The following is a 24,850-nucleotide window of genomic DNA, read 5'->3' as shown; positions in this document are numbered from 1 at the left end:
TTGCTCGAGAAAAGGTCAAGATATCTTACAAGACGTGGAAACAAGTTCCAAATGAAGTTAAAGAATTGATATGGGAATCAGTTAATGTAAGTAAGTTAAAGAAATTCTGGTCAATTATCATGTTGCAAAATTTAATTGTCATATCATGGCATGCATGAAAAGATGAGTTAAAGATAGTAAAACAGTATGAATTGCCTGCTGTTCTTGCTACTCCAGCATTCAACAGTATGATTTTTATATATACAAGTTAAAGATTGGTTCTCTATTTCAAGTTGCTCTGCTGCATTCATTTCAGGTTTAGATAGTTCAGTTGAAGGTTCTTAAATTTCACAAGGTGCTGCTTCCTTTCTTTCAGCTTCGTATGTTTCAGTAGGTTGTTCTTCTGTTGTTCGTGATTATCCTTGTTCCATTTCAGCTTTAGATCCCTCAGTAGGTTCTTTTTCTATATCAGTGGGGTTTTCATTTGTACTTAGTTCTGCTAGCTTTGTTTCTGCATTAGCATTGAAACAACTACAGATTGTTCTTTTTCCCCAACTCTTTTTGACCAAGGCAGAACTCGAACCTAAGTTCATCACCAGCAGTCATACCTAGCACCTTCGATAACTGGTTCTTTCATTCAGTCTTGGATGGCTTGTTGGAATGCACCTGAAAGATGATAATGGAAACTTGGTTCTATGCTTAGAAGATAAGTAACATAATTCCGGGAGATTCGTCTCTCCCTAATAGTTTTCTAATGAAAATCTCATGTATTGCCTTAACTGCTAAGCTAATTTTGCTCATTCCCTCTGAGTGTTTATAGATGGATGTTTTTCCATCCAGTTACAGAATCTGTTCTCGTCTGGCCAAACAGAAGATCAAAGAAATTGTTAAATTATCTTAAACAATTAATTCTACTGAAAGATTTTTTTTTCTTTTATTTGAACTCTACAACAAGTAGAACTGCGAATAAAGAACTTGCGTATATTGTAGTACTCTTCTGTCAATGGGCCAGACGAGAAGATGCATGAGGCGGGTATACTTTACTGGTCAACTTTTTTTTTGGTAATATCCGATTTTGGTATGAGTTGTTTGTCTTATCTAAAATCAAACAGAATAGGCCACTGATAATCATCAAACAAGATGATAACCTGGAAAATGAATACCTGGATGCCTTGGCTAGCAAGAAACTGCTTGAAATCTGCCAATTTCAGATCTCCAAAACACTCAATCATGAGAATGCCTTAAACTTAATGAATGTGTGTGTTGTTTCAATGCTAGAATAATTTTCAGAAATTGTGTTTGCTTATGGTGTCAATGATGAATATAGGTACTAATCAGTTTATTGTATTCCCAATTGTGTTTTATAGCTGACATATGATGTTCCCCCAAGTTGGAAGAAGGGATGTTTGAATTCAGCAAGTAATAAGTGGCGTCAGTTTAAATCTCATCTCACTCAGACATTCATTTCGAAGAAGCTTGACAAACTCGAAGAGTTGGATGAACCACCTAGTGGCTATGGTCTTGCAAGAGATGATTGGATTTCTTTTGTCAGGACTCGCATGTCTGACGACTTTATTGTAAGTTTAGTCTTTTGTTCTTTCAAAATAAGTAGATATTAAGGTAAATGATGAATTAGTAAGTTTGATATGTGGAATGTTTCACTTGACTAGAAACTAAGTGAACAACAGAAGGAGAAAAGAAAGAAGAACATATACCCCCATCGCCTTGCTCGTAAAGGATATGCACGATATGCTGAAGAAATAGTAAGTATATTTTGCTTATAAAATTCGTATAACGGTTTTGTTTAGCATTTAATAATCATTCTTATTTAACATATATCATTCAATTATTCTTGTTCTTAGGCAAATGAATTATGTGACGATGATGAAATCAATAGAGCTATTATTTGGAAGAAAGGAAGGGTTAATAAAGAAGGGAAATTTGATGGCCAAGAGTTGAAACAAACAATAGACAAAATTGTGAGAAGCTATGAGTAAAAATCAATTATTGTATTTCAATGAAACTTTTAAAGTAATTTTTTTTATTTGGATGACAGGATGATTATATACAACAGAAGCGTGAGGGTACACTCGAAATTAATGGGACAAAAGAAGATATTCTTACCAAAGCACTCCATTCAAGAGAACATAGTGGACGTGTGAGGGCTGTTGGAGGTCATATCACTCCATCATTGTTCTTTAATGTTAGTAGATGGAAGACTGACAATGTTGATAGAGAGCTACTGATTGAGCAAAAGAGAGAGTTGGTGGAGGCTAGAAAATTAATTCAAGAATAAGATACACGCATTCAAAAACTTGAAGCAATTGTCTACAAAAAGGGTGCATGGGGCAGTGACATTGATGACAAAGGAAGTTGCTCGGTAAAGTTACCTCAACAAAATGACAATAAACTGAACACCGATAAGACTTTCCCCAGTCATGAAGAGTTCAATGATGTCGAAATGCAAGTTGTGGATAAAGAAGTTGCTTTACAGGTATATAAGTTGTGGTTATATTTATTATTAAAATAAAGATTAAGTATAATTCAATGACACAACTATTTATCTTTTAGGGTAAATCAGTTATTTTGACATTGGATTCTAGCACAGACATTGTTGCATATGGTACAGTTGTTGAGGTCATTGGAGTTAATCACTCTCTCCATGGTGCTCCGTTACCCAAGAATTGTATGCGTGTATCCATCGATGAAGCAATGCAGAAATCATCATGTTTGCCAGTTCCGATTCCCAATGAATGTGAAACTATTGGTGATGCTGTTGGAACCCATGTGGCTTGACCAAAACACCTGCTGATGCTACGACAAAAGGTACATCTAAGATAATATTTCAAAGTAAATATCTGTGAAACTATTTAGTATTGCACCTATCTAAAAAGTCTACAATTACAATTATTAGAAGCGTCAAATGAAGAAAACGACACATGTAGAAAATAACCAGACTTTGTTATCAAGTGTGCCAAGATCATTGCGCGTGGTGTATTGTTATTGTAAGCGTGCTCTTGAGAATGGAAGGAAATTGTCAATTGCTTTAGATCATGAGGTATTTCAAGATGATTATGAACTGAACTTGCATCTTGAGGACATTAGTGCTTTGTATCACTTGGAGTCAATTTCAGGAAATTGTGTGGTTGTTTACATATGGTAAGTCTTCGAATTACCTTGCAGTATTGTTTGTTCTTTTTAAAATTTAGTATATAAGAAGCACATACTTTATTAGATCAGTATTTAATATCTAATGTAGTTCTGATTTTTTTTATTTCAAATGGCAGGCATCTTTATAAAAAGTTGGTAAAAGAAAATAAGATTGATAAATTCAGATTTGTAAATCCGCACAGCATCCCAAACTTTCAAAAAATCACACAAGACAAAATAGGTAAAACTGAACGGTTGAACCAGAGGGCGAGTTTTTTAGCAGATAGGATGAGTGGTGCATCAATTAATCAATTAGTTTTGGTGCCAAATTGCAATGGGTAATGAACATCTTTAATATCATTTTCAATTGATTATTTTAGTGAATTATATGCACTAATTTTGTATTTGTGTGTAGTTTCCATTGGAATTTGACTGTCATTAAACCTCATAAGGAGATTATTTACTTGTTGGATTCTTTAAGTCATCGCATTCATGATGAAGATTGGAAATATGTTGTGGAAATGTGAGTTTATATATGCTTTTTATTATGTATTTAATTTAGTCATAAAGCACTTATATATCAACTATGTTGAATGTATATATGAAGGGCGTTAAGATTGTTTAATTCGAACAATGGAAGGAAAGGAAGAAATCATGTACAATGGGAAGTAATCAAGGTATGGGTAATTCTATTTCAATCAATCAAGGTATGTGTATATTTATCATTAACAATATCAATTGCCTTTAACGTAGGTTCCTAGGCAGCCAGATGTGAAACAATGTGGTTATTACGTGATAAGATTTATGAGACAAATTACTGAAGAAAATGCAATGATCGAGGGGGATACACTACCATCGATAGTAATATTATCTTTATCATCTCAAATAATTAGAAGTTATTTAGTTATTATTTTTTTCCAATTAATTCTATTTTGTTCTTTAAGATCATATAATTTATGTGTGTTCACAGTTCACAAAAGCAGAGTACTCTCAAGAAGAAATTGATGAAGTGCGCTCTGAGATAGCCGGATGCATACAAGATCATATTTATGAATAGGTATATACATGAGTTCATCTTATTGCATTTGACAATAATAATATTCAGTTAAATTGAATACATGCTGCTTATACTTGATTGCACTTGATTTGGAGATATCTGTCTCTGAGTCCATTTACCAAATCCAATCGGCATGACTAAACTGCACACTTGATGCACCAACATCAAATACAAACCGATAACTTAATCCTTTGTCAAATATAAAAAATGATTAACCTTAATCCTTTGTCAAATATTTATACTGTATTTTGGTTTACATAACAAACAATTTGGATCTCAATTTTATAATGTAGATGTCTTTGTTTAGAAGGGTAATAATCTTGTTTCTGCAGCATCTTGTTTCTGCAGGTCCTTTGTTAAATCCCTCGGTCTCATCGTTAAATCTTGGGCTTTTATGTTCTTTACTAGTTCTATCTGTGTGATTTCCATGATCTAATTAGCGGTATCCTCTATGATGTTGTCGGAAGTTTGGATTGCTCTTTTCTACTCTCTATTCCGTGTAAAAACTAAATAAACCGTTTCTATGCTTTTGCATGATTGTCGGAGAATTTTATTCGAATATGAATTGGGGAAAATGCTAATATAGTTAGGAATTTTGATTCCTGCTAGAAGTTAGGTCGTTTACTGAGTCTATTTGAGTATCAAGAGAGTAGATCCGTATGATAATTGTGGGTTGATCAATTTGTTTGCTCTGTGAATTTAAATTAGTAAAGCTTGTTTGCTTAATTCTCTGTGTGCTGCTTTGTTGCTTCAACCCTTGTTTGTGATTTTGTATGCTCCGGAAATAAGTTGGGACTTGATTTTTCATGTCTAATTTAGCTAGATTCTATAACGCTTTTTTGATGCTCGATGATAGAACCAGAATCTGGTTGTTGCTCTAAGCCATTTCTACAAGTAGATTTTCCTAAATTTGCTATTAATTAAGCAAATGCTATATGTAGATCTGCAAGTCTTCGATTTTTAGATTAATTTAAATAATTATGCTGATTTACTAAAGAAATTTTTGATTGAAAATGCGGACCTGTCTATTAAACTTTCACAAATCTCTCATAATTTGTGCATTACCTAAGTGATCGTAGATGAAGAATGTGTGGTCTTGATAACCATTGTTAGCTTCAGCTCTCTAATTCCATAAATCAGAGACATCTGAGTGCGGTGTTTAGTGGGTTGTGTTTGATTCTCAAGACAGAATAACTTGTGGGTTGTGTTTAACAAGACAGGAAAAAGGAAAAGGGGGAAAGAAATTAATATTCTACATTAGAATTCTTATCTTATCTTGATTTTTGAACACTAAGTTGCTGGCGGATTATCTCGCTAACAAAGCAGTTGAAAAGACATATGTAAACTTGTAAAGCCATATGTAAACTTGTAAAGCCATTCGCTAGACTTCAAATTGGATAGAATTTTTTTTGATATATGTAAAGTTGATAGGTTTGGTTTACTTGTAAAGCCATATAGCTGGTCTTTTAAGACATACTACTCTTTGAGTTTTTGTAAAACTGTAATAAGGTCAGGTGTGAAATTTCCAAGAGATCCATTTTTTATGTCATTTACTCCTGGGAAATGAATTAACTTGCAATCATATGCTATTTACCTCAGGGAAAAGATAATGACCCGTTTCTGTGAAAGGAGAAGAAAAGAGAAGCTAGGAGGGAGGAGAAACCAGAAAAGGCTGCAGTTTAGAAGATGTACAGGCTGTTTAGAAGATGCACAGGTAGAGAAGACGTGCTCCAACAAAACATGAGTTTTTGGACTTTATATATATGTGTGATATATATAAACTTTTGGCTGTGTAAACTTTTGTGATGTTTGAATGTTGATGTTTGGTACTTTAATGATGTTTGGATGATGATGTTTGGTACTTTAATGAAATTTGCATTGTAAATATTGATTATGTAGGTTTTTTATCAATGAAATTTGCACTGGATGTTTTTTATAAACCATTGAGTAGGAAAAGATTAATAAGTTTTTTATTTATTGTCAAAATGTTGTATATTGTACCCAAAGACATCAGTTTAAATATGTCAAACTGTTGTCAATGGCGTTAAAAGACAATAGTGACACTGATGTTATTTAACATTGTTCGCTAAAAAGACAACGGTTTTTAACCGTTGTCAAACCGATGTCATTGGAAAAAAAGACAATGCTTTTTAGCCGTTGTCGTAGACAGTTCAAAAATGTTGTTGAAGAGCCTAGGCATACGCTCTAAGACAACGGTGAAAAACTGTTGTCTTTGAAGGAAAAGACAACAGTTTTTCACCGTTGTAAAAAATATTGTCTTTGCCTTCAAAGACAATGGTTAAAAACTGTTGTCTTTGGCCACCCCTTTTAACAACACGGCCTTTAACAACAGTTCAAAATGGCCTACGACAACGGTGAAAAACCGTTGTTGTTTGACTTTTTTCTTGTAGTGTAAGTAATGGAATACATCATACTGCAGGTGTTGTTGAATATTTATTCCCCACACATCAAATGACATCATAAACATAGTTTTTTGTCATCAACCTTTGCTATCAAACAATAATATTTTTACATGACATACTTATTTTACAGTAGTAAATTTATACATACATCGCTAAATCTTTAACTGTCTTCTTCTACTAATTTTACTCTTCCTAGAAATTTGTCCTTTAACACCGAGGTTCTTAATCACTATTGTCCTTTGAACTCGTCTCTTGAAACTCTTACGACAATATCCCTAAACCCTAAATAGTCTTTTGCAATCCCGTCAAACAGTACGAGGAGGTATGACAAGCGAAGGAGGTTAATGATCGTTTTATGTTTATAAGACCAAGAAAAGGGATGGAGGGAAAGAGAAAGTGAGACCACGTGTATCCAAACTATAAAATGATATTAAAAATATGCCTTGGATACTTAGAAAATGTTGAATGAAAAGAAGAGGTTGATAGATTGATACTAAGAGTAAAAGGGAAATTATATATATTCTTTATACCTTTTGATATAAATACAACTACGATACATCTTTTTGGTAAATACCATATTTAACGTACACCGTAAAGCCGTTGAAATATGGACACTAAAATCTCTTTAGGTCAACTTAACTCAAAACAGAACCGTTGTGTTGTTTGTAAGACGAATCACGAATCCAATTCAATTGATTGAATTCAACTAACTAAATTATTAGCTATATATTAAACATGCAATAGGTATAGTCTTGAGTTGACTAAGTGGGGTCCCACTCCACATGTATATATCGGTGGGTCTCATTCCATATGGGGGTAAGTTCGATCCTAAACATGAGGACAGCGCCTGAATCCAAGCAGGCAAAAGTGATTGAGTTTAGGTATTTAGGGTAACAGCAACGCTCGATTTACAAAATTCAAAAAATTAGATTTTATAAACCTAATAGTATTATAAATGATATAGCTTTTATAAACCAACCCAGCATTCAAAATTTGGATGCTGGGTCAGGATTGTTTAAAAATAAAAAAGAATTTGTGGTGGGATGAAAATTAAAAATTATTAAATTAATTATTTATTAAAAATTATTAAATAAAATTAAAATATATTATTAATAAATTAATTAATATGTATATTATAAATATATATTTATGATAATATATAAATACATATTAAATAAAAATAGTAAATAGAAAATATAGATAATGATATGGTGGGATCAATATAAAATTATTTGTTGGATTTATGATTATAAGGAGAGATTTACAAAAGCTATGGAATTTTTATTTTGATGTGATAATGATGTGGTATAGTAAATTCTAAGATGAAGTTGGATTTATAGATTTAAGATTATGATTACTCTTAAGTGATTCCCATCGACATGACAGTGTTTGAAATTTTTAGGTGATTTTTTATGTATATGATAGTCTCTGATTGAGTTCGTGCGGCCTGATCGATACGATTGATTACTTCACATTTATATTGTCATGGGTCGGCGTCTGTAATTTCTAGTGGGAAGAATTATGAAGCATGTGAAAATGCTGATTGCCTTGCAATATAAAAAAGAAAAATGACAATAAAATATTATAATGATAATGGAGAATAGGACGTGGATAGTCTGCATGGCCATGATACAACAATAAGAATAATGATTTATATTTAAAGTAAAGAAATCTTTATTGAATAATTTATTTTGTATAATTCAATATCTCAGAAATTTAATTAATATTTAACTATGTAAATTTACTCAAAAAATAAATATTATATGAGCATGAATCACATGGCTGACTCATGGCTTAATTAATAGGATAAGGTATGGTACAAATTATTAAATAATAATAACTTTGGTAATTAAAAAATATATTTTTTGGATTAAATTGCTCATGCTACCGGTTAACGCCGGTATCCATTCATCCGATTCCCCCGTTTTTTAAAAAAAAATTATTATTATTATTCTTCCGATAAATAGTTTTGGAATTCCTCGCTCATCAGTCATCAGTTCCGTTCTGCTGCTGGGATTTTCCCAAATCTCATTCCTCGTTGATAGAGAGGCGGGCAAAAGGTAATTGTTGCTTCCAATCTCTGATCTTGGACGTTCACCGCCATGTTTGATCTGAGATCTTGAGCTTATTCAAGGCTCTCACGGTGTTATGAGCTAGAACACATAAGAAATTCGAACCTTTTTGGGGACTTTGATGCATTGTTTTGGCTATTATCCGCCAAAAGGATCGAAATCTGTGTTGTTCAACTGGTATTTTGGTTTTCCATTGTCCGAGAACCGTCGGGATTTCAAATTTCTAGAAGTTTTTGATGGCCGGCCTTCTTCCGAAAGCTTGCTCTTGTGTGGATTTTGAAGTGGCGGCGTTCCAGATCTGTTCTTTTTGAACGCATTTGGTGTTACTCGAACGATCGGAGGACTCGTTTCACGGATCTGTGCCTCTGCAGGCGTTGCGATCGCGGATCTCGAAGACATTGGAGCAGATACGAATCACTGTGGTATGCAGCAGCAGGACGCCTTCGCCGCCCGCGAAGAGATCCGGGCTCCCTTCGCCGTCCCCGAGCGGAGGCCACCGGTTTTCTGCCCCAAGCCACGGAGACTGAGCCAGTTCGCCACCGCCGTCGCCGATCCGTTCCTGCCCCTTCGATGTCATTCGAGGTAACTTCTTCTCTTATTATCCGATCTGAAGTCTCGTCATTCACTCCGTCTCTTTCCTCTTTTTTTTTTTTTTTTTCAGTTACCAAAAGAATTTCTCAGATTCGAAGGCCGGAGCAGATCTCCTTGACATATTTCTCGCAAAGGTGAGATTTGCTTTATTCTTGTAAGCTCTTTCGATAAATCGATTGATCGATCAGTCTTTTCATGGAAATATGATTGTTTTTTTTTATCTGAGCTCGTAGTATTCGATTTGCAGGGCGAAGATCAGAATCAACTAGCTTCCTCGCCGCCCTTCTTCTGTGGCTCACCGCCGAGCCGTGCGGCGAACCCCGTCGTCCACGATGCCCGCTTCGGTGAGGAACGTCCGCAACCGGCTTCCATCGCCCCGTTCCTATTAACGCAACCTAACCCACCGATGTCGCCCAAGCAAGTCCGTGTGCACGCCAAGTTCGACCTGGCTCCGGCCGCCGTCCGCGTCGAGGGTTTTGACTGCCTCGACCGCGGCCGCCGGAGCTGTAGCAGCATCACTGCCACGGCCTGAACAGAAGAGAAAGAGAAGAGAAAAGAGTAACATAAAAAAACCAAGCTTAACAACAGGGAAGGAGAAGAATTTTGAGGTAAAAATTGGAGCTTTGAGGTATTTTCCATGACCTTCAATTAGCTTTCCTTTCCAACTGTACATTTTGACCAGTAGCAATCTTCTTCTACGTAGAAACCAAAATAAGGCAAACTAGAGAGGAACAAAAGGACAATCTTTTATTGTCTTTTTGGTTTTTCTTTTTGATCCATGAATTGGATTTGTTTAAGCTTCAAACTTGTTCCTAGGCTGGCCTTTGAGAGTCCTGAAATATGTAAATATCTAATCTGTAAAAAGTAGGTTTCTTTTATCTTCACTCTTCGATGTTCATAGTTTGTGGTTGGTTGTTGTCACCATTGGGAATGAATCAAGCGCTTTGAATACCTCTTTCTTCTTCACACTTGATGCTTTTCTCCCTTTTTTTTGTTTTGTTTTTGGAAGTTTGTGTTGTGGTTGGAATTCTTTATGTGGTTCAACTGCAAATTATGGACCCAATTACTTAGCACGGTCGGTGATTTCGACTAGGGTGAAGAGTCAGGAAAGAAAAGAAAAGATCACATCAGACTCAATTTGCCTGCCGGAAACCCTACAGATCAAACAGACATCTGTAGCATCTGACACGCTGCGGGAGGGAGAGAAGTGACTAGCTAAAATCGGAGGTCAATTTTTTTTTAAAAAACCTCCTTTATTTTTGGAATCATCCGCTCCCATTTTTATTTTTTTTATTAGAATGACACCCCACCCTTTCGTAAAATGTTCAACTATCCTCTTGGCATTATTATCTCTCATATACTTTTAGTCAAAATTCTAAATCTAGGAGACTTTGTAGCAACTAGGATCTATAGTCCCTAAATCTGTCAAATAATTGTAGCATAAATTGTAATGACTATAATATAATCTTAAAAAAATTAAGACTGAAATTATTTTGAACCGAATATTACCAAAAAAAAAAAAATCTCAAGCTTTTAATAAAAAAAGGTAGATCCGTTACTTTAGCAGCCCCTTAGTACCAGCTCCACGGATATGGAGGGAGGTTCATATAGGTACACAGGCCATAGACGCATGGTGAGGTAAACCTCAGGTCGTCAGTTCCTGAGAATCGACTTCTGGTCATTACGCAAGAGATATCATGCGCCCACCGTCTGCACTACGCCCTGGGGGCAAATCTCAAGCTTTTAATATGAATACATAAAGTTGTTCAAAAATATCATAATAAAAGGAACAAGAAAATTTATAGCTAGATATTTGATCAAATAAGATTGTTCAATTTCTATAGAGTCTATCACTAAAATATCCTTAGAAGAGGATAGGGATAAACGGAGCGAGAAGGATTTTTCATGAGATGGAAAATGAAAATTATTAGCCTCACACGAGATTTGTGAATAAGTGATTGTGTGATAATGAACAACAAATATTCATCTTTCTACTAAAGAGGATCTATTAAACTCATAATTCATTAGAGCTTAGGGATCGGTATGGGAGAAACCATTTACGTTAAACCTGAGTTTGAAAAGACTTTATAATTGTGAATCTTAATGAGTTTTGATTTGATATACAAGGATGAATCCTAGAATTAAAGATTGATAGATAAATCTCGAGTTAGCCGAGTTAACTATAAAAGAGATATGAGTTTACTACGTGCAAGCGTATTATCATCTCATCTTTTTCTATATTTCATGGAATTTTAAATTTTGATTGAATATATTTTTTAATTTACTAGTAATTATATCTAAAAGGCAGACATTTAAATTTTAGAGGCTATGATGGAAGGCCTAGCAGTTGATGTTGTGTTAGAGAGTATGCTGTTGGCGATGGAATTAATCTTGCCAGGGCATCAATCCCCAGTTACTCATCTCTTATGTATCCTAACGGGTAAGCAATTATATTATATTAATCATGAAATTATGCCTATGAAATTTTGAAACATAAAATTTATTTATAATAGTTTTTTTATTTATATCCTGATTTAAATCTAGTTCTAAACTGATAAAAAAAATCATCCTCTATTTGAATTATGAACCGTCATCCTTACTCGAAATTGAATACAATAGTTCTTTAATTGAAATTTAATACAATAGTTGTTCTTTAATTCTTAACCCTAGAGGATTTTTTATAACTTCTTGGGACAAGCTACCATTGGTGGGAGACATCTTCAAAAGAATCCAAGGCACCTCTAATGAGGATAGAATTTTATCCACATTATTACGGTCATTACAACAGACACATCAATAGTCACAGTAACTCAAGGCACCTACATTGGAGGTGCAAGGGTGCCTCCAACATAGTTGGAGGCACCTTCCACCAGGGAATTCGACCAGTTAATCTCCAAAAACTAGCGAATTTTTCCTCGCTCTTCTTTGGGTGATTCTTCGACCATCCGGAGTTGAGCTCACCCAAATCTAATTCTGACATTCTCCTCGAGTAGATTTTCTTCCTGGCTTCTTCTCCCTCGCACGCCCTTTTCGTTCATCGGTGTACTCTTACGTAGCACCTCGTCCCTCGGATGCACCGAGTCCGTCGACTCGCTTCCCGTATCATCCTTTTCGCTAACCGCGTCTTCCGTTCGACTTCCTATATTTCTAAGCTCATGCACACTTAGACACAAGGTATCAAACAAAAGAGGATCTAACTTGACATGGTTGACTACATCAAAATCAACTCAGGGTATTTATAATTTCTTTTTTTTTATGTGCATCAATCTAAATTAAGTTAAAGTAATAAATAATAAAATAACATATGAAATATTAAGTATAAAATATTTATAATTATTAAGTACACAAAAGAATTGTAATAATGGAAACATAAAAATATTTTCAATATCTCCCCCTAACTTAATCCTTATATTTTTTTTTGATCACATACAAAAAATAAGAAAAAAAAGTAAAACTTATAGAAAATTTTGAAAATTTTTTTAGGGTTTAAAATAGAGTTTTTAGGAATATTGTTTTTTTTATCAAAATTAATTGTCAAAAGTAATAATTTTTATCAATTAAACCTCAATTTTGACAAAAATAATTTAAAAATTATTTTTATGTTTTGAAAAATACTAAAATTTTTTGTTATGGTCCAACAAAAAATTAGGACCGGGAAAACATTTTTACGAAAAAAATTATTTTTATTTTCACCAGAATACTTATTTTTAAATAAAAATAATTATTTTTAAATTTAAATATTAAAAAATATATTTTTTAACTCAAATAATTTTGATAATTTTTCTTTATGTTCATAATACAATAGTAATTTTAAAAAAAATCAAAAATTTTAAAATTAATTTTGAAAAGAATTTTAAAATTTAAATTATATTTTTTATTAAAAATTCATAAAATATTGGATATTTACCAAAAAAATATTTAAAAAATTTAATCTAATAGAAAATAAATTTTATTATGACAGAAATATATTTGAATAAAAAACATGAATACTAGGTATATGAAATAATTAATTTTCCTAAACAATAATATGATTAAACTAAGTTTTTATTTTAGCATATATAAAAATTAATTAAATCAAACTAAACATGATTTGAGAATCCAATATAATTTTCTACCTACAAGATTAATAAGATAAATTTTTAGAATAAATTTTTGAGTTATTTTTCTAATTTGACTCTTATGAAACATAAAATACCAATTTAATCCTTTATAGGTTTTAAGGTTATTTTGTGGAGCATAGGAGTTTGAACATGCAAAATATTTTTCTGATTTTAACTTTTCTATTTGTTCAATTAATTTTGTATTTTTCATTTTTAATTCTATAAAAATCTTCTAATGGACATGCTTTAACTAAAATAATTTTTAATTCTATGTTGTCCTTTTTCAATTAATTAAGTTAGGATTTGATCACATGATTAACCCTAATGGAACTCGTTTATCGATTGGTTCAATTAATTTGATCACATGATTAAACTTGATCTAACTCATGTTCAACCCTAGTTTAATCCATCCAATTAATTAAGTTAGGATTCTAATCATGTCATTAACCTTAATCTAATTCATTTATGTAATTAGATTAGGTTTAACCCTAAGCTAATCCTAATCCATTCCATACCCTACCTACATTAGGGTTTACACCATATTCCATCATCTAAAACTCACCAAGATTTGTTGTAGTCACTGATGGATGGCGGCTCACAACTGGGGGCGGTGCACGGTCGAAGAAGATGGGCAAAACTCTGGAACTGCAAGAACAATGATACGATAGGGCTATCAACTCCAAAAACTTCTTCTTCTCCTGTGTCCTCCTACAGCAGTTAGTGGAACACCTGAGTCGAGTTTAGGTCATCAGTGACAGTGCTTGCAACAATGGCAACAGCAGTTGCCCTTCGCGATCGCAAGGACTCCAAGGATTACTCTCCGACTGGCAATTAGATTAGAAGAAGACTTGCGGCAGATACTGCGGCGACGAGCAGGCGCAAAGAGCACAACGGCTAGGAGATTCGTAGCTCTCACAAAGGCCGGTGGCATCGCCTTCCATAATGGAAGTGATTATGATGTTGAGCAAAGGGCACTTCGACAGCACGAGTGGAAGATGGCAACGACGGATCAGGGCGGTGCGAGTCGACAGTTGTGCGATGGGGAGAGAGAGCGATTGGGAGGAAGAAGAGAGGGTGGCGGTGTGATGCGAGGGAGAAAGTTTGGGAATTTGGGGATTCGATGGAGAAGGAAAAGAAATGGAAGGGGAAAAAAGTAGAAATGAAAACCTAGGCTTTTAATAGGAACTTAGGTTTATTAATTCATTCAACTCCTAGCTTAAATGCGATATTCAAATAAGCTTCCATAAACTCTAATAGATTTATCCCCTATGAAGGTATCATACAGACTCCATTAAATTTCGAAGAATTTCTAAAAATTTCAAAAAATTGTATAAGGTTATTTCTCATATAACGCTTATTATTTCATTATTATTTATTATTATATCTTATAACAGGACCTCACTTAACTTTGTTGACCACATCAAAACTAATTCAAGGTACTTACATGAGTATCCTATATTCTGTACAAAGATATGGTCTCACGTGCCTATGACAATCCCACATGCAGCATTAATTGTGGAATGTGCTCCTGACTTGAAAAACCCATTGGATTTTCTGATCTTTGTCCAAAAGGAGACCCAACCTCCAATCATGGGCTGACTAGTCTGCTTATATGTCTATCCATCTTATAGGGATGTAAAATTCTCAAAACTATATTAGAAATATTCTATAATTATTCTGGAATTTTTAGATATTTTTTCGGAATTTTTAGAGCAGCAGAAGTAGCAAAAATAATAGAAAACGAAAACGGCCTGAGCGGGGATTGAACCCAAGACCTATGGTTTACGGATAATACTAGTAACCAATTGAACCCAGCAGGGTCGTGGTGAAAGGAAAGGGAGGCAATTAAATTTATATTAGAGTTAGGCCGGAATTATCACTTAATATAAATAGAAAATAATTAAGTGAGGGTGATATTTTTTGTTTCCACCGTGAACTTCTTCTCCTTACCCTAACCTCACGCCGCCCCTCTCCTTTCCTCCTCCTTCTTTCGGCGCACTAAGCCAAGGGCCCTAGGAGCACCTCCCGACAACATCAAAGGCACGAGGACGCTCCCCTCCGCGAGAGGAACGCATAGACGCGAGAAGATCGTTGAAGAGATCTCTCCTTCGTGAAACCTAGCGATTATAATCATAAGAAATTACGAACAGGAGGTAAGAAACCCCTCACTTGCAGTATAAGTAGCTTCCGTTTGGTTTTCTATGCATCAGTTTAGTTATATGCAGATTGTTCCGACACATAAGGTGTGTTTAAACCCTCCTCGCAGATTAGGGATCTAGTTGAGCACCTCTAGATGGGTCAGACACGTTGTTCTCTTTCAGTTGGAGGCTCTAGACATTGTCGGGTGCCTAGAGGTGGTCTCCTTATTAGAGGGGAGAGTTGGAGCACACCGAGTGTTCGAAAAAATGATTAGTGTAGCTAAGTACTACCCCAGACATTTTTACAGCTTAGTTAAATGCATTAGTAGCATTTAAATCAGAATATTAGTCTAGTTTCAGCTTACATGGGACTACGGTTCAAAGGGTGGGCTCCCATAGTCGCCTCTAGGTTTAGATAACCTAGCTCTATGTTCAGATAACCTAGAAACAGCAAAATAAGCAATTCCTAGCTATATTCAGTATTTTATTTTCAGTGGCACTGTACTGGATTAGATATCCATTGGGTTGGGCTCCCACAGTCGTCCCTAGGTTCAGATAACCTAGTAACCTTTCTAAATTCGGGACTTGCAAACCCGGGTCTAGTTAGGGATACGCGCACAGCAGGTACAGTTGTCGGGCCCAAACAGCAGCATGATTATTATTTTGAACTATTATGTATATAGTTTTCAAAAGTTCATAAAATAGTTATATGAATTCAGTACAGTTTTAGTATCAGATCAGTAATAGCTTAGCTCAGTATCATGCTCCAGCTTAGTATTTCCCTGTGAATATGCATGATAACTCCATGTTCAGTTTGATATACATGTTTGAATGATTGTATGCCATGCCATCTTTTACATGTTCAGCATATGTTTTAAATAGCATGTTTTAAAATCATTATTAGCACCGTATGCATGTTTTTGTGAGGTAGATGGTTTCTTACTAAGCTTTAAGCTTACGGATTCTATTTTTTTCCTTATACTGCAGATAAAGGTAAATGAAAGATGGATTAGCAAAGGAAGCTGGAGGACAATGCAGAGATGATGTGTGTGACAGGAACTTGGAATAAACGATTCTAGGAAATTTTAGCAAGCTTTGTTTAAGCATCAGAACTTTACAGTATTTTATTATTTGCACTCTAGTTGTTAATCACTATGAACTAGTTAGCCATGCACTCTGTTATGCTTAGAACCCTTCTTTTATGATGTTAGAATGTTAGTTGGCATTGTTAGAATGTTTCCTAGTCATTTTAGAACTTGTAAGGTGATTAAGGCACGAAACAGTGCTGAAATCAGGGGTTCTGATTCGAAATCAGAAACCCAGATCGATCTATAGATCGATCAGAATTGGGATGTGCCACTGGATCGGTCAGCCGACCGATCCAGATGCGAACAAAGAGTTAGCGTCTGTTATGGATCGGTCAGCAGACCGATCCAGATGCGAACAGTGAGAACAAAAGCTCACTGATCGGTCACCGATCAGTGAGCCACTGGATCGGTCTACCGACCGATCAGTGTGCTCCTGGATCGGTACCGACCGATCCAGCCGAATACAGAAGCAATGTAGCTTATGGATCGGTCAGCCGATCGATTCAGGGTTTTTCTCCGTGCCAGTATCAAGCTGGATCGATCACTGGATCGATCCGACAGCCCAATCGATTCATGGATCGATTGAAATGCATAGATTATCTTCCCTAGCATGTGTATAACTCCTAGGTACACCTGGAATATTAAGTTCAGATTTTACAGTAATCAGTTCAATAAAATTTTAATCAATCCAGATTTCCGCAATAGTAATTTAGCACAGCATTACGTAACGATCGGCCTCGCAGCCTAGTCAGTAGGAGGCGGGTCGTTACAAGGGAGGTGAGGGGAGCAGGGTCCTATGAGTCGGAGATCCGATCGAGCCAATCAAGAATCTAACGGGAGGATGTAGAGGAGCAAAGCATCGTGATTTGATCGAGAGGACATAGGGGAGCAAAGCCCCATGAACATGTGAGCCGATCAAAAGGACATAGGAGAGAGATAATAGTGAGAATAACATAGTGAATGCTAGTTGTGTCATTTTACATAGCATAGTACCTTTTTGATAAAAAGAAATTAAAGTAAAACGTTCTTTTAACGATTTAAAAATAAAAGGCACTCTTTTTATTTTTATTTTCCCCCCAAAATAAAACTTCTTATAGATGTAGTTTTCTATGTTTCAAATAGAAAATGAAATGTGAAACTTAATGAGAAGAAAATACTAAGAACTCTTGTGTTGAAGACTTAAACTTAATTGTAAATCATTAGAGTGTTTGAACACTTGAGCACTTATTTCTGTGAAGGATGATGCATAGCTCAAAACCTTTAGGGTGTGTTTGGTTCAAGTCATTATCTATAACCTTGGTTATGTGATTACCAGGTAATCATATAACCAAGGTTATAGGGAATAAAACATAACCAAATGTTGTTTGGTTCAACTTAGGTAATGCAACAAAAACTTGTTTGTTTCAAGGTTTTAATGAATACCCTAGTTTAATATTTTACCGTATTACCCTCAGTTACAAAACCAATTATACATAATAATAATATTATTATTTATTTATTTATTTATTTTTTAATATTTTTTTATTTTTCTTTTTCCTGTATATTTTTTTACTTTTTTATGTGTTTTTTTATTTTTTTATTTTTTATTTTTTTATATTATTTATATTTATATTTTTTAATTTTTTTACATTTTTTAAATTTTAAATTTTATTTATTTATTTTATTTTTAATTTTTTTTTAAATTTTTAAAAAATTTTAAATTTTTTAATTTTTTAATTTTTTTTAATTTTTTTTAAAATTTTTTAACATTTTTAAAATTTTTATTTTTTTTATTTTTTAAAATTATTTATTTAAAAAAAATAAAATTTTTAAAATATTTTTATATTTTTTAATATTTTTTTACATTTTTTCCTTTTTTTCATGTTTTTTCTTATCGGAGGGTATTTTTGGTAAAAAAAATTCGTCAACTCCGGAATCAACAAAAACCTTAGTTTTATGAGGTTTTCCGATTCCGGGCTGCATGACCCTTTTGCTGACGTGTCGAGCATGAAACATTACTTGGGAATCATCGAATACCTAAACCAAACAAAGTTTTTGTTTATAACCTTGGATGGATAACTAAGGTTATCAAGAATAACCCCGAATCAAACGCACCCTTAGTCTCTATATAAGTGTAGTTCCGATGAGTAGATTTTGTTCGTTTTTAAAAGATATCTGTGCAATAGTCGTTTGAAAAATTGATCCAATCATAGCTCAAGATCCTAACTAGAAGCTCTATTCAATTAATTGTTACTTGAACAAAACCTTTGTGATCATCGAACTAGTCCAATTAGGTTATGGATTGACTAAACTAGTCGAGTGAACTCCCCTTTAAGCCTGAACAAAGTTATAGCATCGAATAAAATCACCTACTACTATTTGAAACTTGTTGTCCATTGCTCTTAAATTTCAATAAAGCCATTAACTAGTGTAATTTTTATAATTTTAAAGTTATATATATATATATATATACACGCCGTGCAGGAGATCAATAAATATTTTTTTTTTAATTTTTTTATTTTTTTAATATTTTAAATTTAAAAAATTAATTAAAAAATTAACATTTCATTATATAAATTTTTAATACATTAACATATCCCCTCAACATATTACAATACTCAATAAATACTTAAATTAATTTTATTTTATTTTTTTTTAAAACCAAACACTATAACCTAATTGGGAAGCTTGAACCTAGAGGTAAAATCTAAAAAAAATAAAATAACTTTGATACTATAACCCAAAGTCTGAACCCTAGAGGTAAAATCTAAAAAAAAATAACTTTGATACTGTAACCCAAAGTCTGAACCTTAGAGGTAAAATCTAAAAAAAAATAGCTTTGATACTATAACCCAAAGCCTGAACCCTAGAGGTAAAATCTAAAAAAAAATAGCTTTGATACTATAACCCAAAGCCTGAACCCTAAATAACTTTGATACTATAACCTAAAGAGGTAAAATCTAAAAAAAAATATTAACTTTGATACTATAATCCAAAGTTTGAACCCTAGAAATAAAATTTTTTAAAAAATAATTATTTTTTAATTCAAAATTAAAAAAAATAAACAAAACATAGACATTTTAATTAAAAAAATAATATTTCTTTATATTAGTAGCTAATACGTTACGATATCCTCTTAACATATTACAATACTATGTAAATACTTAAATTTATTTCATTTTAATTTTTTTTTAACTAAATACTATAATCCAATTATACAATAATTATACAATAATGTAGAAGTTATTATGAGCAAGTATAAAACAGTTACTATAATAATTTTAAAATGATTTTAACCTATTATAATAAATTTTGATTAAATTATTCAAGAGTATTTTGATAAAATAGTATTATATTTATAATGATTTTATCAACTAATAATGTTGAAATAAAGATATTATTAAAATAAAATATACATTGGGTGTGTTATGTTGATTTCTTAAAATAAAAGGGTGTTTACTTTAAATTATTTATTTATTTATTTTTGACAAATTACTCTCAATTCACTTTAGTCCCTCCACATTTGCTGGCACCTACTCCAATCGATTGCTACTCACACATTGTTCTCTCAAATCGATTGCTATATTGTTATCTCTTTCGATATGACATATGAAAATAATAGTTGAGGGTATAAATATAATTAAGAGAATTATATAATACATGGTTTCATATCATTCCGAACTTTCTAAGTCATCGATTTCAATTAAAATTGACTGATGGACTTAGAGAGTTCAAAAGAACATGAAATCAAGTCCGATGTGTTCGTTTAATTTTTTGATTATATTCATTCTCTTAAAATTTATTTTCATACGTCATATTAAGAATAATAATTTTTTAAACACCAATAAAATCTTTAATCAATTGCTAAATATAATAATGAATTCGGAATCAACATATGTGATTTGATAATTTAAAAAGCTACCGAGGAGATTTATATCTAGATATAAGATAATGTTGATGAGGGGCTGGTTTGATAACTAGGGGTTTAGCCGTTGTCACATGACGAGGGGCTGGTTTGGTAACTAGGGTTTAGCCGTTTAGGGCACGAAAATATAAGATGGCTATTCTCAGTAATACTACTTAAAGTAAAGCAGTTGCAGTTTAGCGTTAAAAGCCCCGCGATGTCCTCCTCCCTCGCCGCTACAGCGCCGCCTCTTCTTTTTCCCGATGACGATGGCGGCGGATGAATGCAAGCGATAAAGATCAGCACGGAGGTTGCTTCTCCAATGCCATCAGAGCCCTCCTCCGTAATGGCCGTAGGAAAAGGGGCGACCTCAGAGGCGATTGCCGCAAGGAAGGAAATCGAAGAAAACGAGATCCCTAATACGGTGGCGGCCCCGGAGTAGCTCGATTCGTCTTGCGTTTGCCGTCTGCGCCGGTGGAGGGGGAAATGCGGGCGGGGTGGGTGGAAGAGTCGGCGGAGGTCACCGATCTGTGGCGGTCTCTGGTCTCTGTGCGGAATCGAGGAGGAGAAGCTCTCCCGCTGGTTCCCCTCCGTCGATGCGACTTTCTCTGCGACGAGATCTGCGAAGAGGCGGTCCAGAGGTCCCGCGAAGGGCATCAAAGTGATGGCTGATCGAAGGCTTCAAATTTTCGCCAAGTACGGATCAATTCGAACCGTAAAAGAACACCAGAGCTACCCAAAAAAAAGCAGTAAGAATTCATTAGTTTTGACGATCGTTTTGATTCGGAGGTCTCAGTACAAATTGCTTAGTGATTCGAATCTCCTGAGTTTTGGTTCTTTCTCATCTCTGATATGTTCATTTACTTCTGAGCTTGAGATGATTTCCAATCACTTCATCTTTCCAAGAACTGTATGAAAAATAAAGTCTCAGTTCTTCTTTTCCTTCTGCATATCGCACAAGAGGTCAAGTTCATCTGCTCATTCATGAAAGATGCCCGCAACTCAATATCTGAATCAAGATTTACCCTGAAAGAACTCAACAGTAGAAACTCTTCGGAGTTCTCCAAAACTTGGATGTTAATGCAAACACCCCTTCGATCGATGGTATGTCTCTGTATCACTTTGCTCGGTTTCTTTCTTGATTAATGCGTCATTATAGTCATTGGAAAACTGCAAGCTTGGATTTTTCTTGGCTCAAACGTATTTTGGTTGGGCAAGTGCCAAATTTTCCTGAATATCAATGCAAACATCTGTCTCTACTTGAGATTCATATATGCTAGAGATGTAGATGAGCACAAGGGAGAAAAAAAAGGTTAGCTCTAGAGCTTGAAAACTTCTCCTCCCATTGTTGTAGCCCATGTTCATCTCCAAAGTGGATATGAATTGTTTTCCTGTTGCACATCCCTTAGTTTTCACCAGATCTTGCTTAAGCGCCTCCTTGGTTTTGAATTGAGTTTGTTCGCCTTTCGAGTCTCCATTTGTATTCAAAATTATCAAATTCGGGCCGAACTCAAATATATTTGATGATTTTTTTCGAGCCGAATTTCAACCCATACTATTTTGTTTGATTCTTCATGAGCCGTTTGCGAACTGAGCTCTAGTTATTTTTACACAATTTTAATTTACATATGCTTAAATTAAGATTCGAATAACTCAATTTAAATCAGTTCAAATTATAATTCGATTATGCTTAATTAAAGTTCGAACAATTCGAACCAAAATTGAACTCAAATTTTATTTCAAACCAAACTCAGTCAAAATTATTTATATTTTTGAGCTTTAAATTGAATTTGAATATCACATATATTTTTAAAATTCAAACTCAAATATTAATATTTTCATATTATTCGACTTAGTTTCAATTGTTTTGCATCCCTAATTTTGATAGTGTGACTCTAAAAAAAAAAGTGAATGATCTCTTATTTCCTTTAATTTCCTTTTAATGCGGTAAAAGGTGAACTCCAAGTGTCTCACATGGTCAGTGCTATAATCATATGTAGATGACTTTGTATTAAGGAGGAATCTCTTATTCTTTTTAATTTCCCTTTAATTATAGAAAAATAATAATTACACTCACCTCTCTCATAGCCCCTCCCATGAAAGAAGCTAAATCACTACCAAACGATTAGGGATTGATTTTTTACTAATAAGGTTTTTAGTTCATTGTTATTATCCAATCCTCTTTAAGTAAAGATACCTCAAGGTTTTACGTAGATGTCTTTTTATTGAATAACTAGAATGCATGATTAATTAAATTCTCTTTATTTTGTTCTCATTTAATTATTTCTTACTTTTTCTTATGCTAATCTAATTACACATATAACAATGTTCTTTTACTATTTCAAAATTTTATCATCAATAAGTTATTTTTTTGCTATTATTGAAGCATATCAACAATATAGAAAGTTTAGATTTTGTTTTTAATTTTTTAACATTTTACTCATTCAAATACAATACATTATTGATTCCTCTCATAAATTAAAATCCATAAATTTAAAATTTTTGTGATAAGTATAAAAGATATTAAAGCATTTAAAGACAAAAATAATTTTCTTATTTATCTTTTCCGACTTAAAATATTTGAATACAATTATATTCCTAACCCCCTAAAATAACAAGTCAACAGATAAAGAAGATTTCCGATGCAATTATAGAAATAAATATTAGCAGATAAGGTATATTAGTAAAGATTACAAAAACAAAAATACTAAAATTGTTTGATAATTTCCTATAATTTGGGGGAATAAATATTTAAATTAATAATAATAATAATTCCAAATCATTTTATTTTTTATTCCAGATTTGTTCGCAACGATTAACAAAAAAATATTTGCCCATGTTCTATATATCGTTGTTTGCGTCTCCAACTTAACCGGCGTATGTAATCAACTGCTGGTTTTTCTCTCTATTCGTTTGCAACATCGTGGCCGTCCTATAACCACGCCGCCGTCGACGTGGAGAATCTTAACCGTCGGTTGGTTATCTTATCCCGCTCAGTCGGCCGCTTTGGGGTTTTAGCGACGGCGGCGGCTGCGGCGGCGAGCAGGCCGATAAAGCGAAAGGTGCAGAGGAGTGGGCAGCGGCGAGCGGTCGAATCGAGGTTTGTACTCGCAATAATGTTGTCTGTTGCCGTCGATCTATTCTTGTTCGCCGGCCGGAAAGTTTGAATCTTTCGATCGGCGGCGAGTCCGTTTTGATATCCCTCCTCTCCTCCCCGCTGGGGACGAAGAGATGTTGAAAAATGTTGATTTTGTGGGGGTTCTGAGGTTGCAGGTTGGATTTGGAGCGCAGTGCTCTGGATTCGTCTCGTTAATGTTCTTGAGAGGAGCTCGCGATTGAGTAAGGGAGCAGGAAATGGCTGCGATTCCACATCTGATCGGGAAGCCACGAGAAGAGGCGGCTGAGAGGAAGCCGAAGAAGAAGCGACACCGGCCATCTCATTCGGATCTCTCCGTGAGAAGAATCCGCGTGGTGTTCGATGACCCGGACGCAACTGAGTCGAGCGAAGACGAAGGGATCCCCCACAAGAGGAAGAGGGGGATTTGCGAATTCCGGGAGGTGGTTCCTTCGTCCTTCCCCGCCGGCCTTCCTCCGGAGAGCGGTGGGAGGAAGCGGAAACCGCCCGCCAAAACCCCGCCGAAGGCCAAGGTCAAATCGTCCGGCAGCGAGTTCTCCGGCAGGTTTAAAGGCGTCAGGCAGCGGCCATGGGGAAGATGGGCGGCCGAGATACGCCACCCCAGCAGGGGCAGGATCTGGCTCGGCACCTTCGACACGGCGGAGGCCGCCTCCGCGGCTTACGAGGCCGCCGCTCTCAGCTTCAAAGCCGAGGAGAATCAATCCTCCACCGCCACCACCCTCCCCTTCCCAGTCAAGAAGAAGCACTCCGTCAGCGGCTCCTCCTCCGGTACCGCCACCCTCCGCTTCCGAATCAAGGAGAACCTCTCAGTCACCACTTCCTCCGCCTCCGTCGAAGTCCCAAGCAAGGAGCCGCCTTCCCCTTCGTCCGTACTGGAGGTCTTCTCTTCCGACAGTCGCTCCTCGGCGGAGGCCGCAGCCGAGCCGGAGGGAGAGGAGGAGTCCTTCGCGGATCTCTTCAACGCTCTCCCTCTCGAAGCAGATCTCGCATTCGAGCCCGACGACCTCCTCTTCTCGGACCATTTGGCGTCCCAACTGCCCTTGGACGACATCACTGGCGCCGAAGACACCCCCATCACCGATACAGAGATCGCCCGGTGGCTGGACTTTGACCTGTAACGCCGTTCAAAAATTTTGCAGAATAACCGCCACACCTCCCAACGCTATTTCTTTCTACTTCTTTTTTATATATAATCAAAATAAAATTCAGAAAACATTTCTGAACTTCAATAAA

General features: G+C 35.0%; 2 protein-coding genes across 5 annotated transcripts; both read left to right on the top strand.

Annotated features, from left to right (window-relative positions):
• Positions 1-8,548: 8,548 nt before the first annotated feature.
• Positions 8,549-10,238, top strand: LOC122018518. Of its 2 annotated transcripts, XM_042575853.1 has the most exons (4): positions 8,549-8,669; positions 9,053-9,263; positions 9,343-9,406; positions 9,520-10,238. In XM_042575853.1, the coding sequence occupies exons 2-4, from the start codon at positions 9,106-9,108 to the stop codon at positions 9,802-9,804; spliced, it is 507 nt and encodes a 168-aa protein (XP_042431787.1). In that variant the 5' UTR covers positions 8,549-8,669; positions 9,053-9,105; the 3' UTR covers positions 9,805-10,238. The 2 variants fall into 2 exon arrangements, with proteins under 2 accessions (XP_042431787.1, XP_042431785.1); XM_042575851.1 differs by having other exon boundaries at positions 8,590-9,263.
• A 10,429-nt stretch (positions 10,239-20,667) lies between these two features.
• LOC122019849 (ethylene-responsive transcription factor 3-like) lies at positions 20,668-24,832 on the top strand. Of its 3 annotated transcripts, XM_042577418.1 has the most exons (4): positions 20,668-21,230; positions 21,443-21,585; positions 23,282-23,581; positions 23,755-24,832. In XM_042577418.1, the coding sequence occupies exon 4, from the start codon at positions 23,836-23,838 to the stop codon at positions 24,733-24,735; it is 900 nt and encodes a 299-aa protein (XP_042433352.1). In that variant the 5' UTR covers positions 20,668-21,230; positions 21,443-21,585; positions 23,282-23,581; positions 23,755-23,835; the 3' UTR covers positions 24,736-24,832. The 3 variants fall into 3 exon arrangements, with proteins under 3 accessions (XP_042433352.1, XP_042433351.1, XP_042433350.1); XM_042577417.1 differs by having other exon boundaries at positions 21,445-23,581; XM_042577416.1 differs by having other exon boundaries at positions 21,413-23,581.
• The last annotated feature ends 18 nt before the right edge of the window (positions 24,833-24,850 follow it).

Source organism: Zingiber officinale, chromosome 9A (assembly GCF_018446385.1).
Source record: "Zingiber officinale cultivar Zhangliang chromosome 9A, Zo_v1.1, whole genome shotgun sequence".
NCBI lineage: Eukaryota > Viridiplantae > Streptophyta > Magnoliopsida > Zingiberales > Zingiberaceae > Zingiber > Zingiber officinale.
Note: the sequence above shows the minus strand (reverse complement) of the source record. Positions and strands in the feature narration are given on the sequence as shown.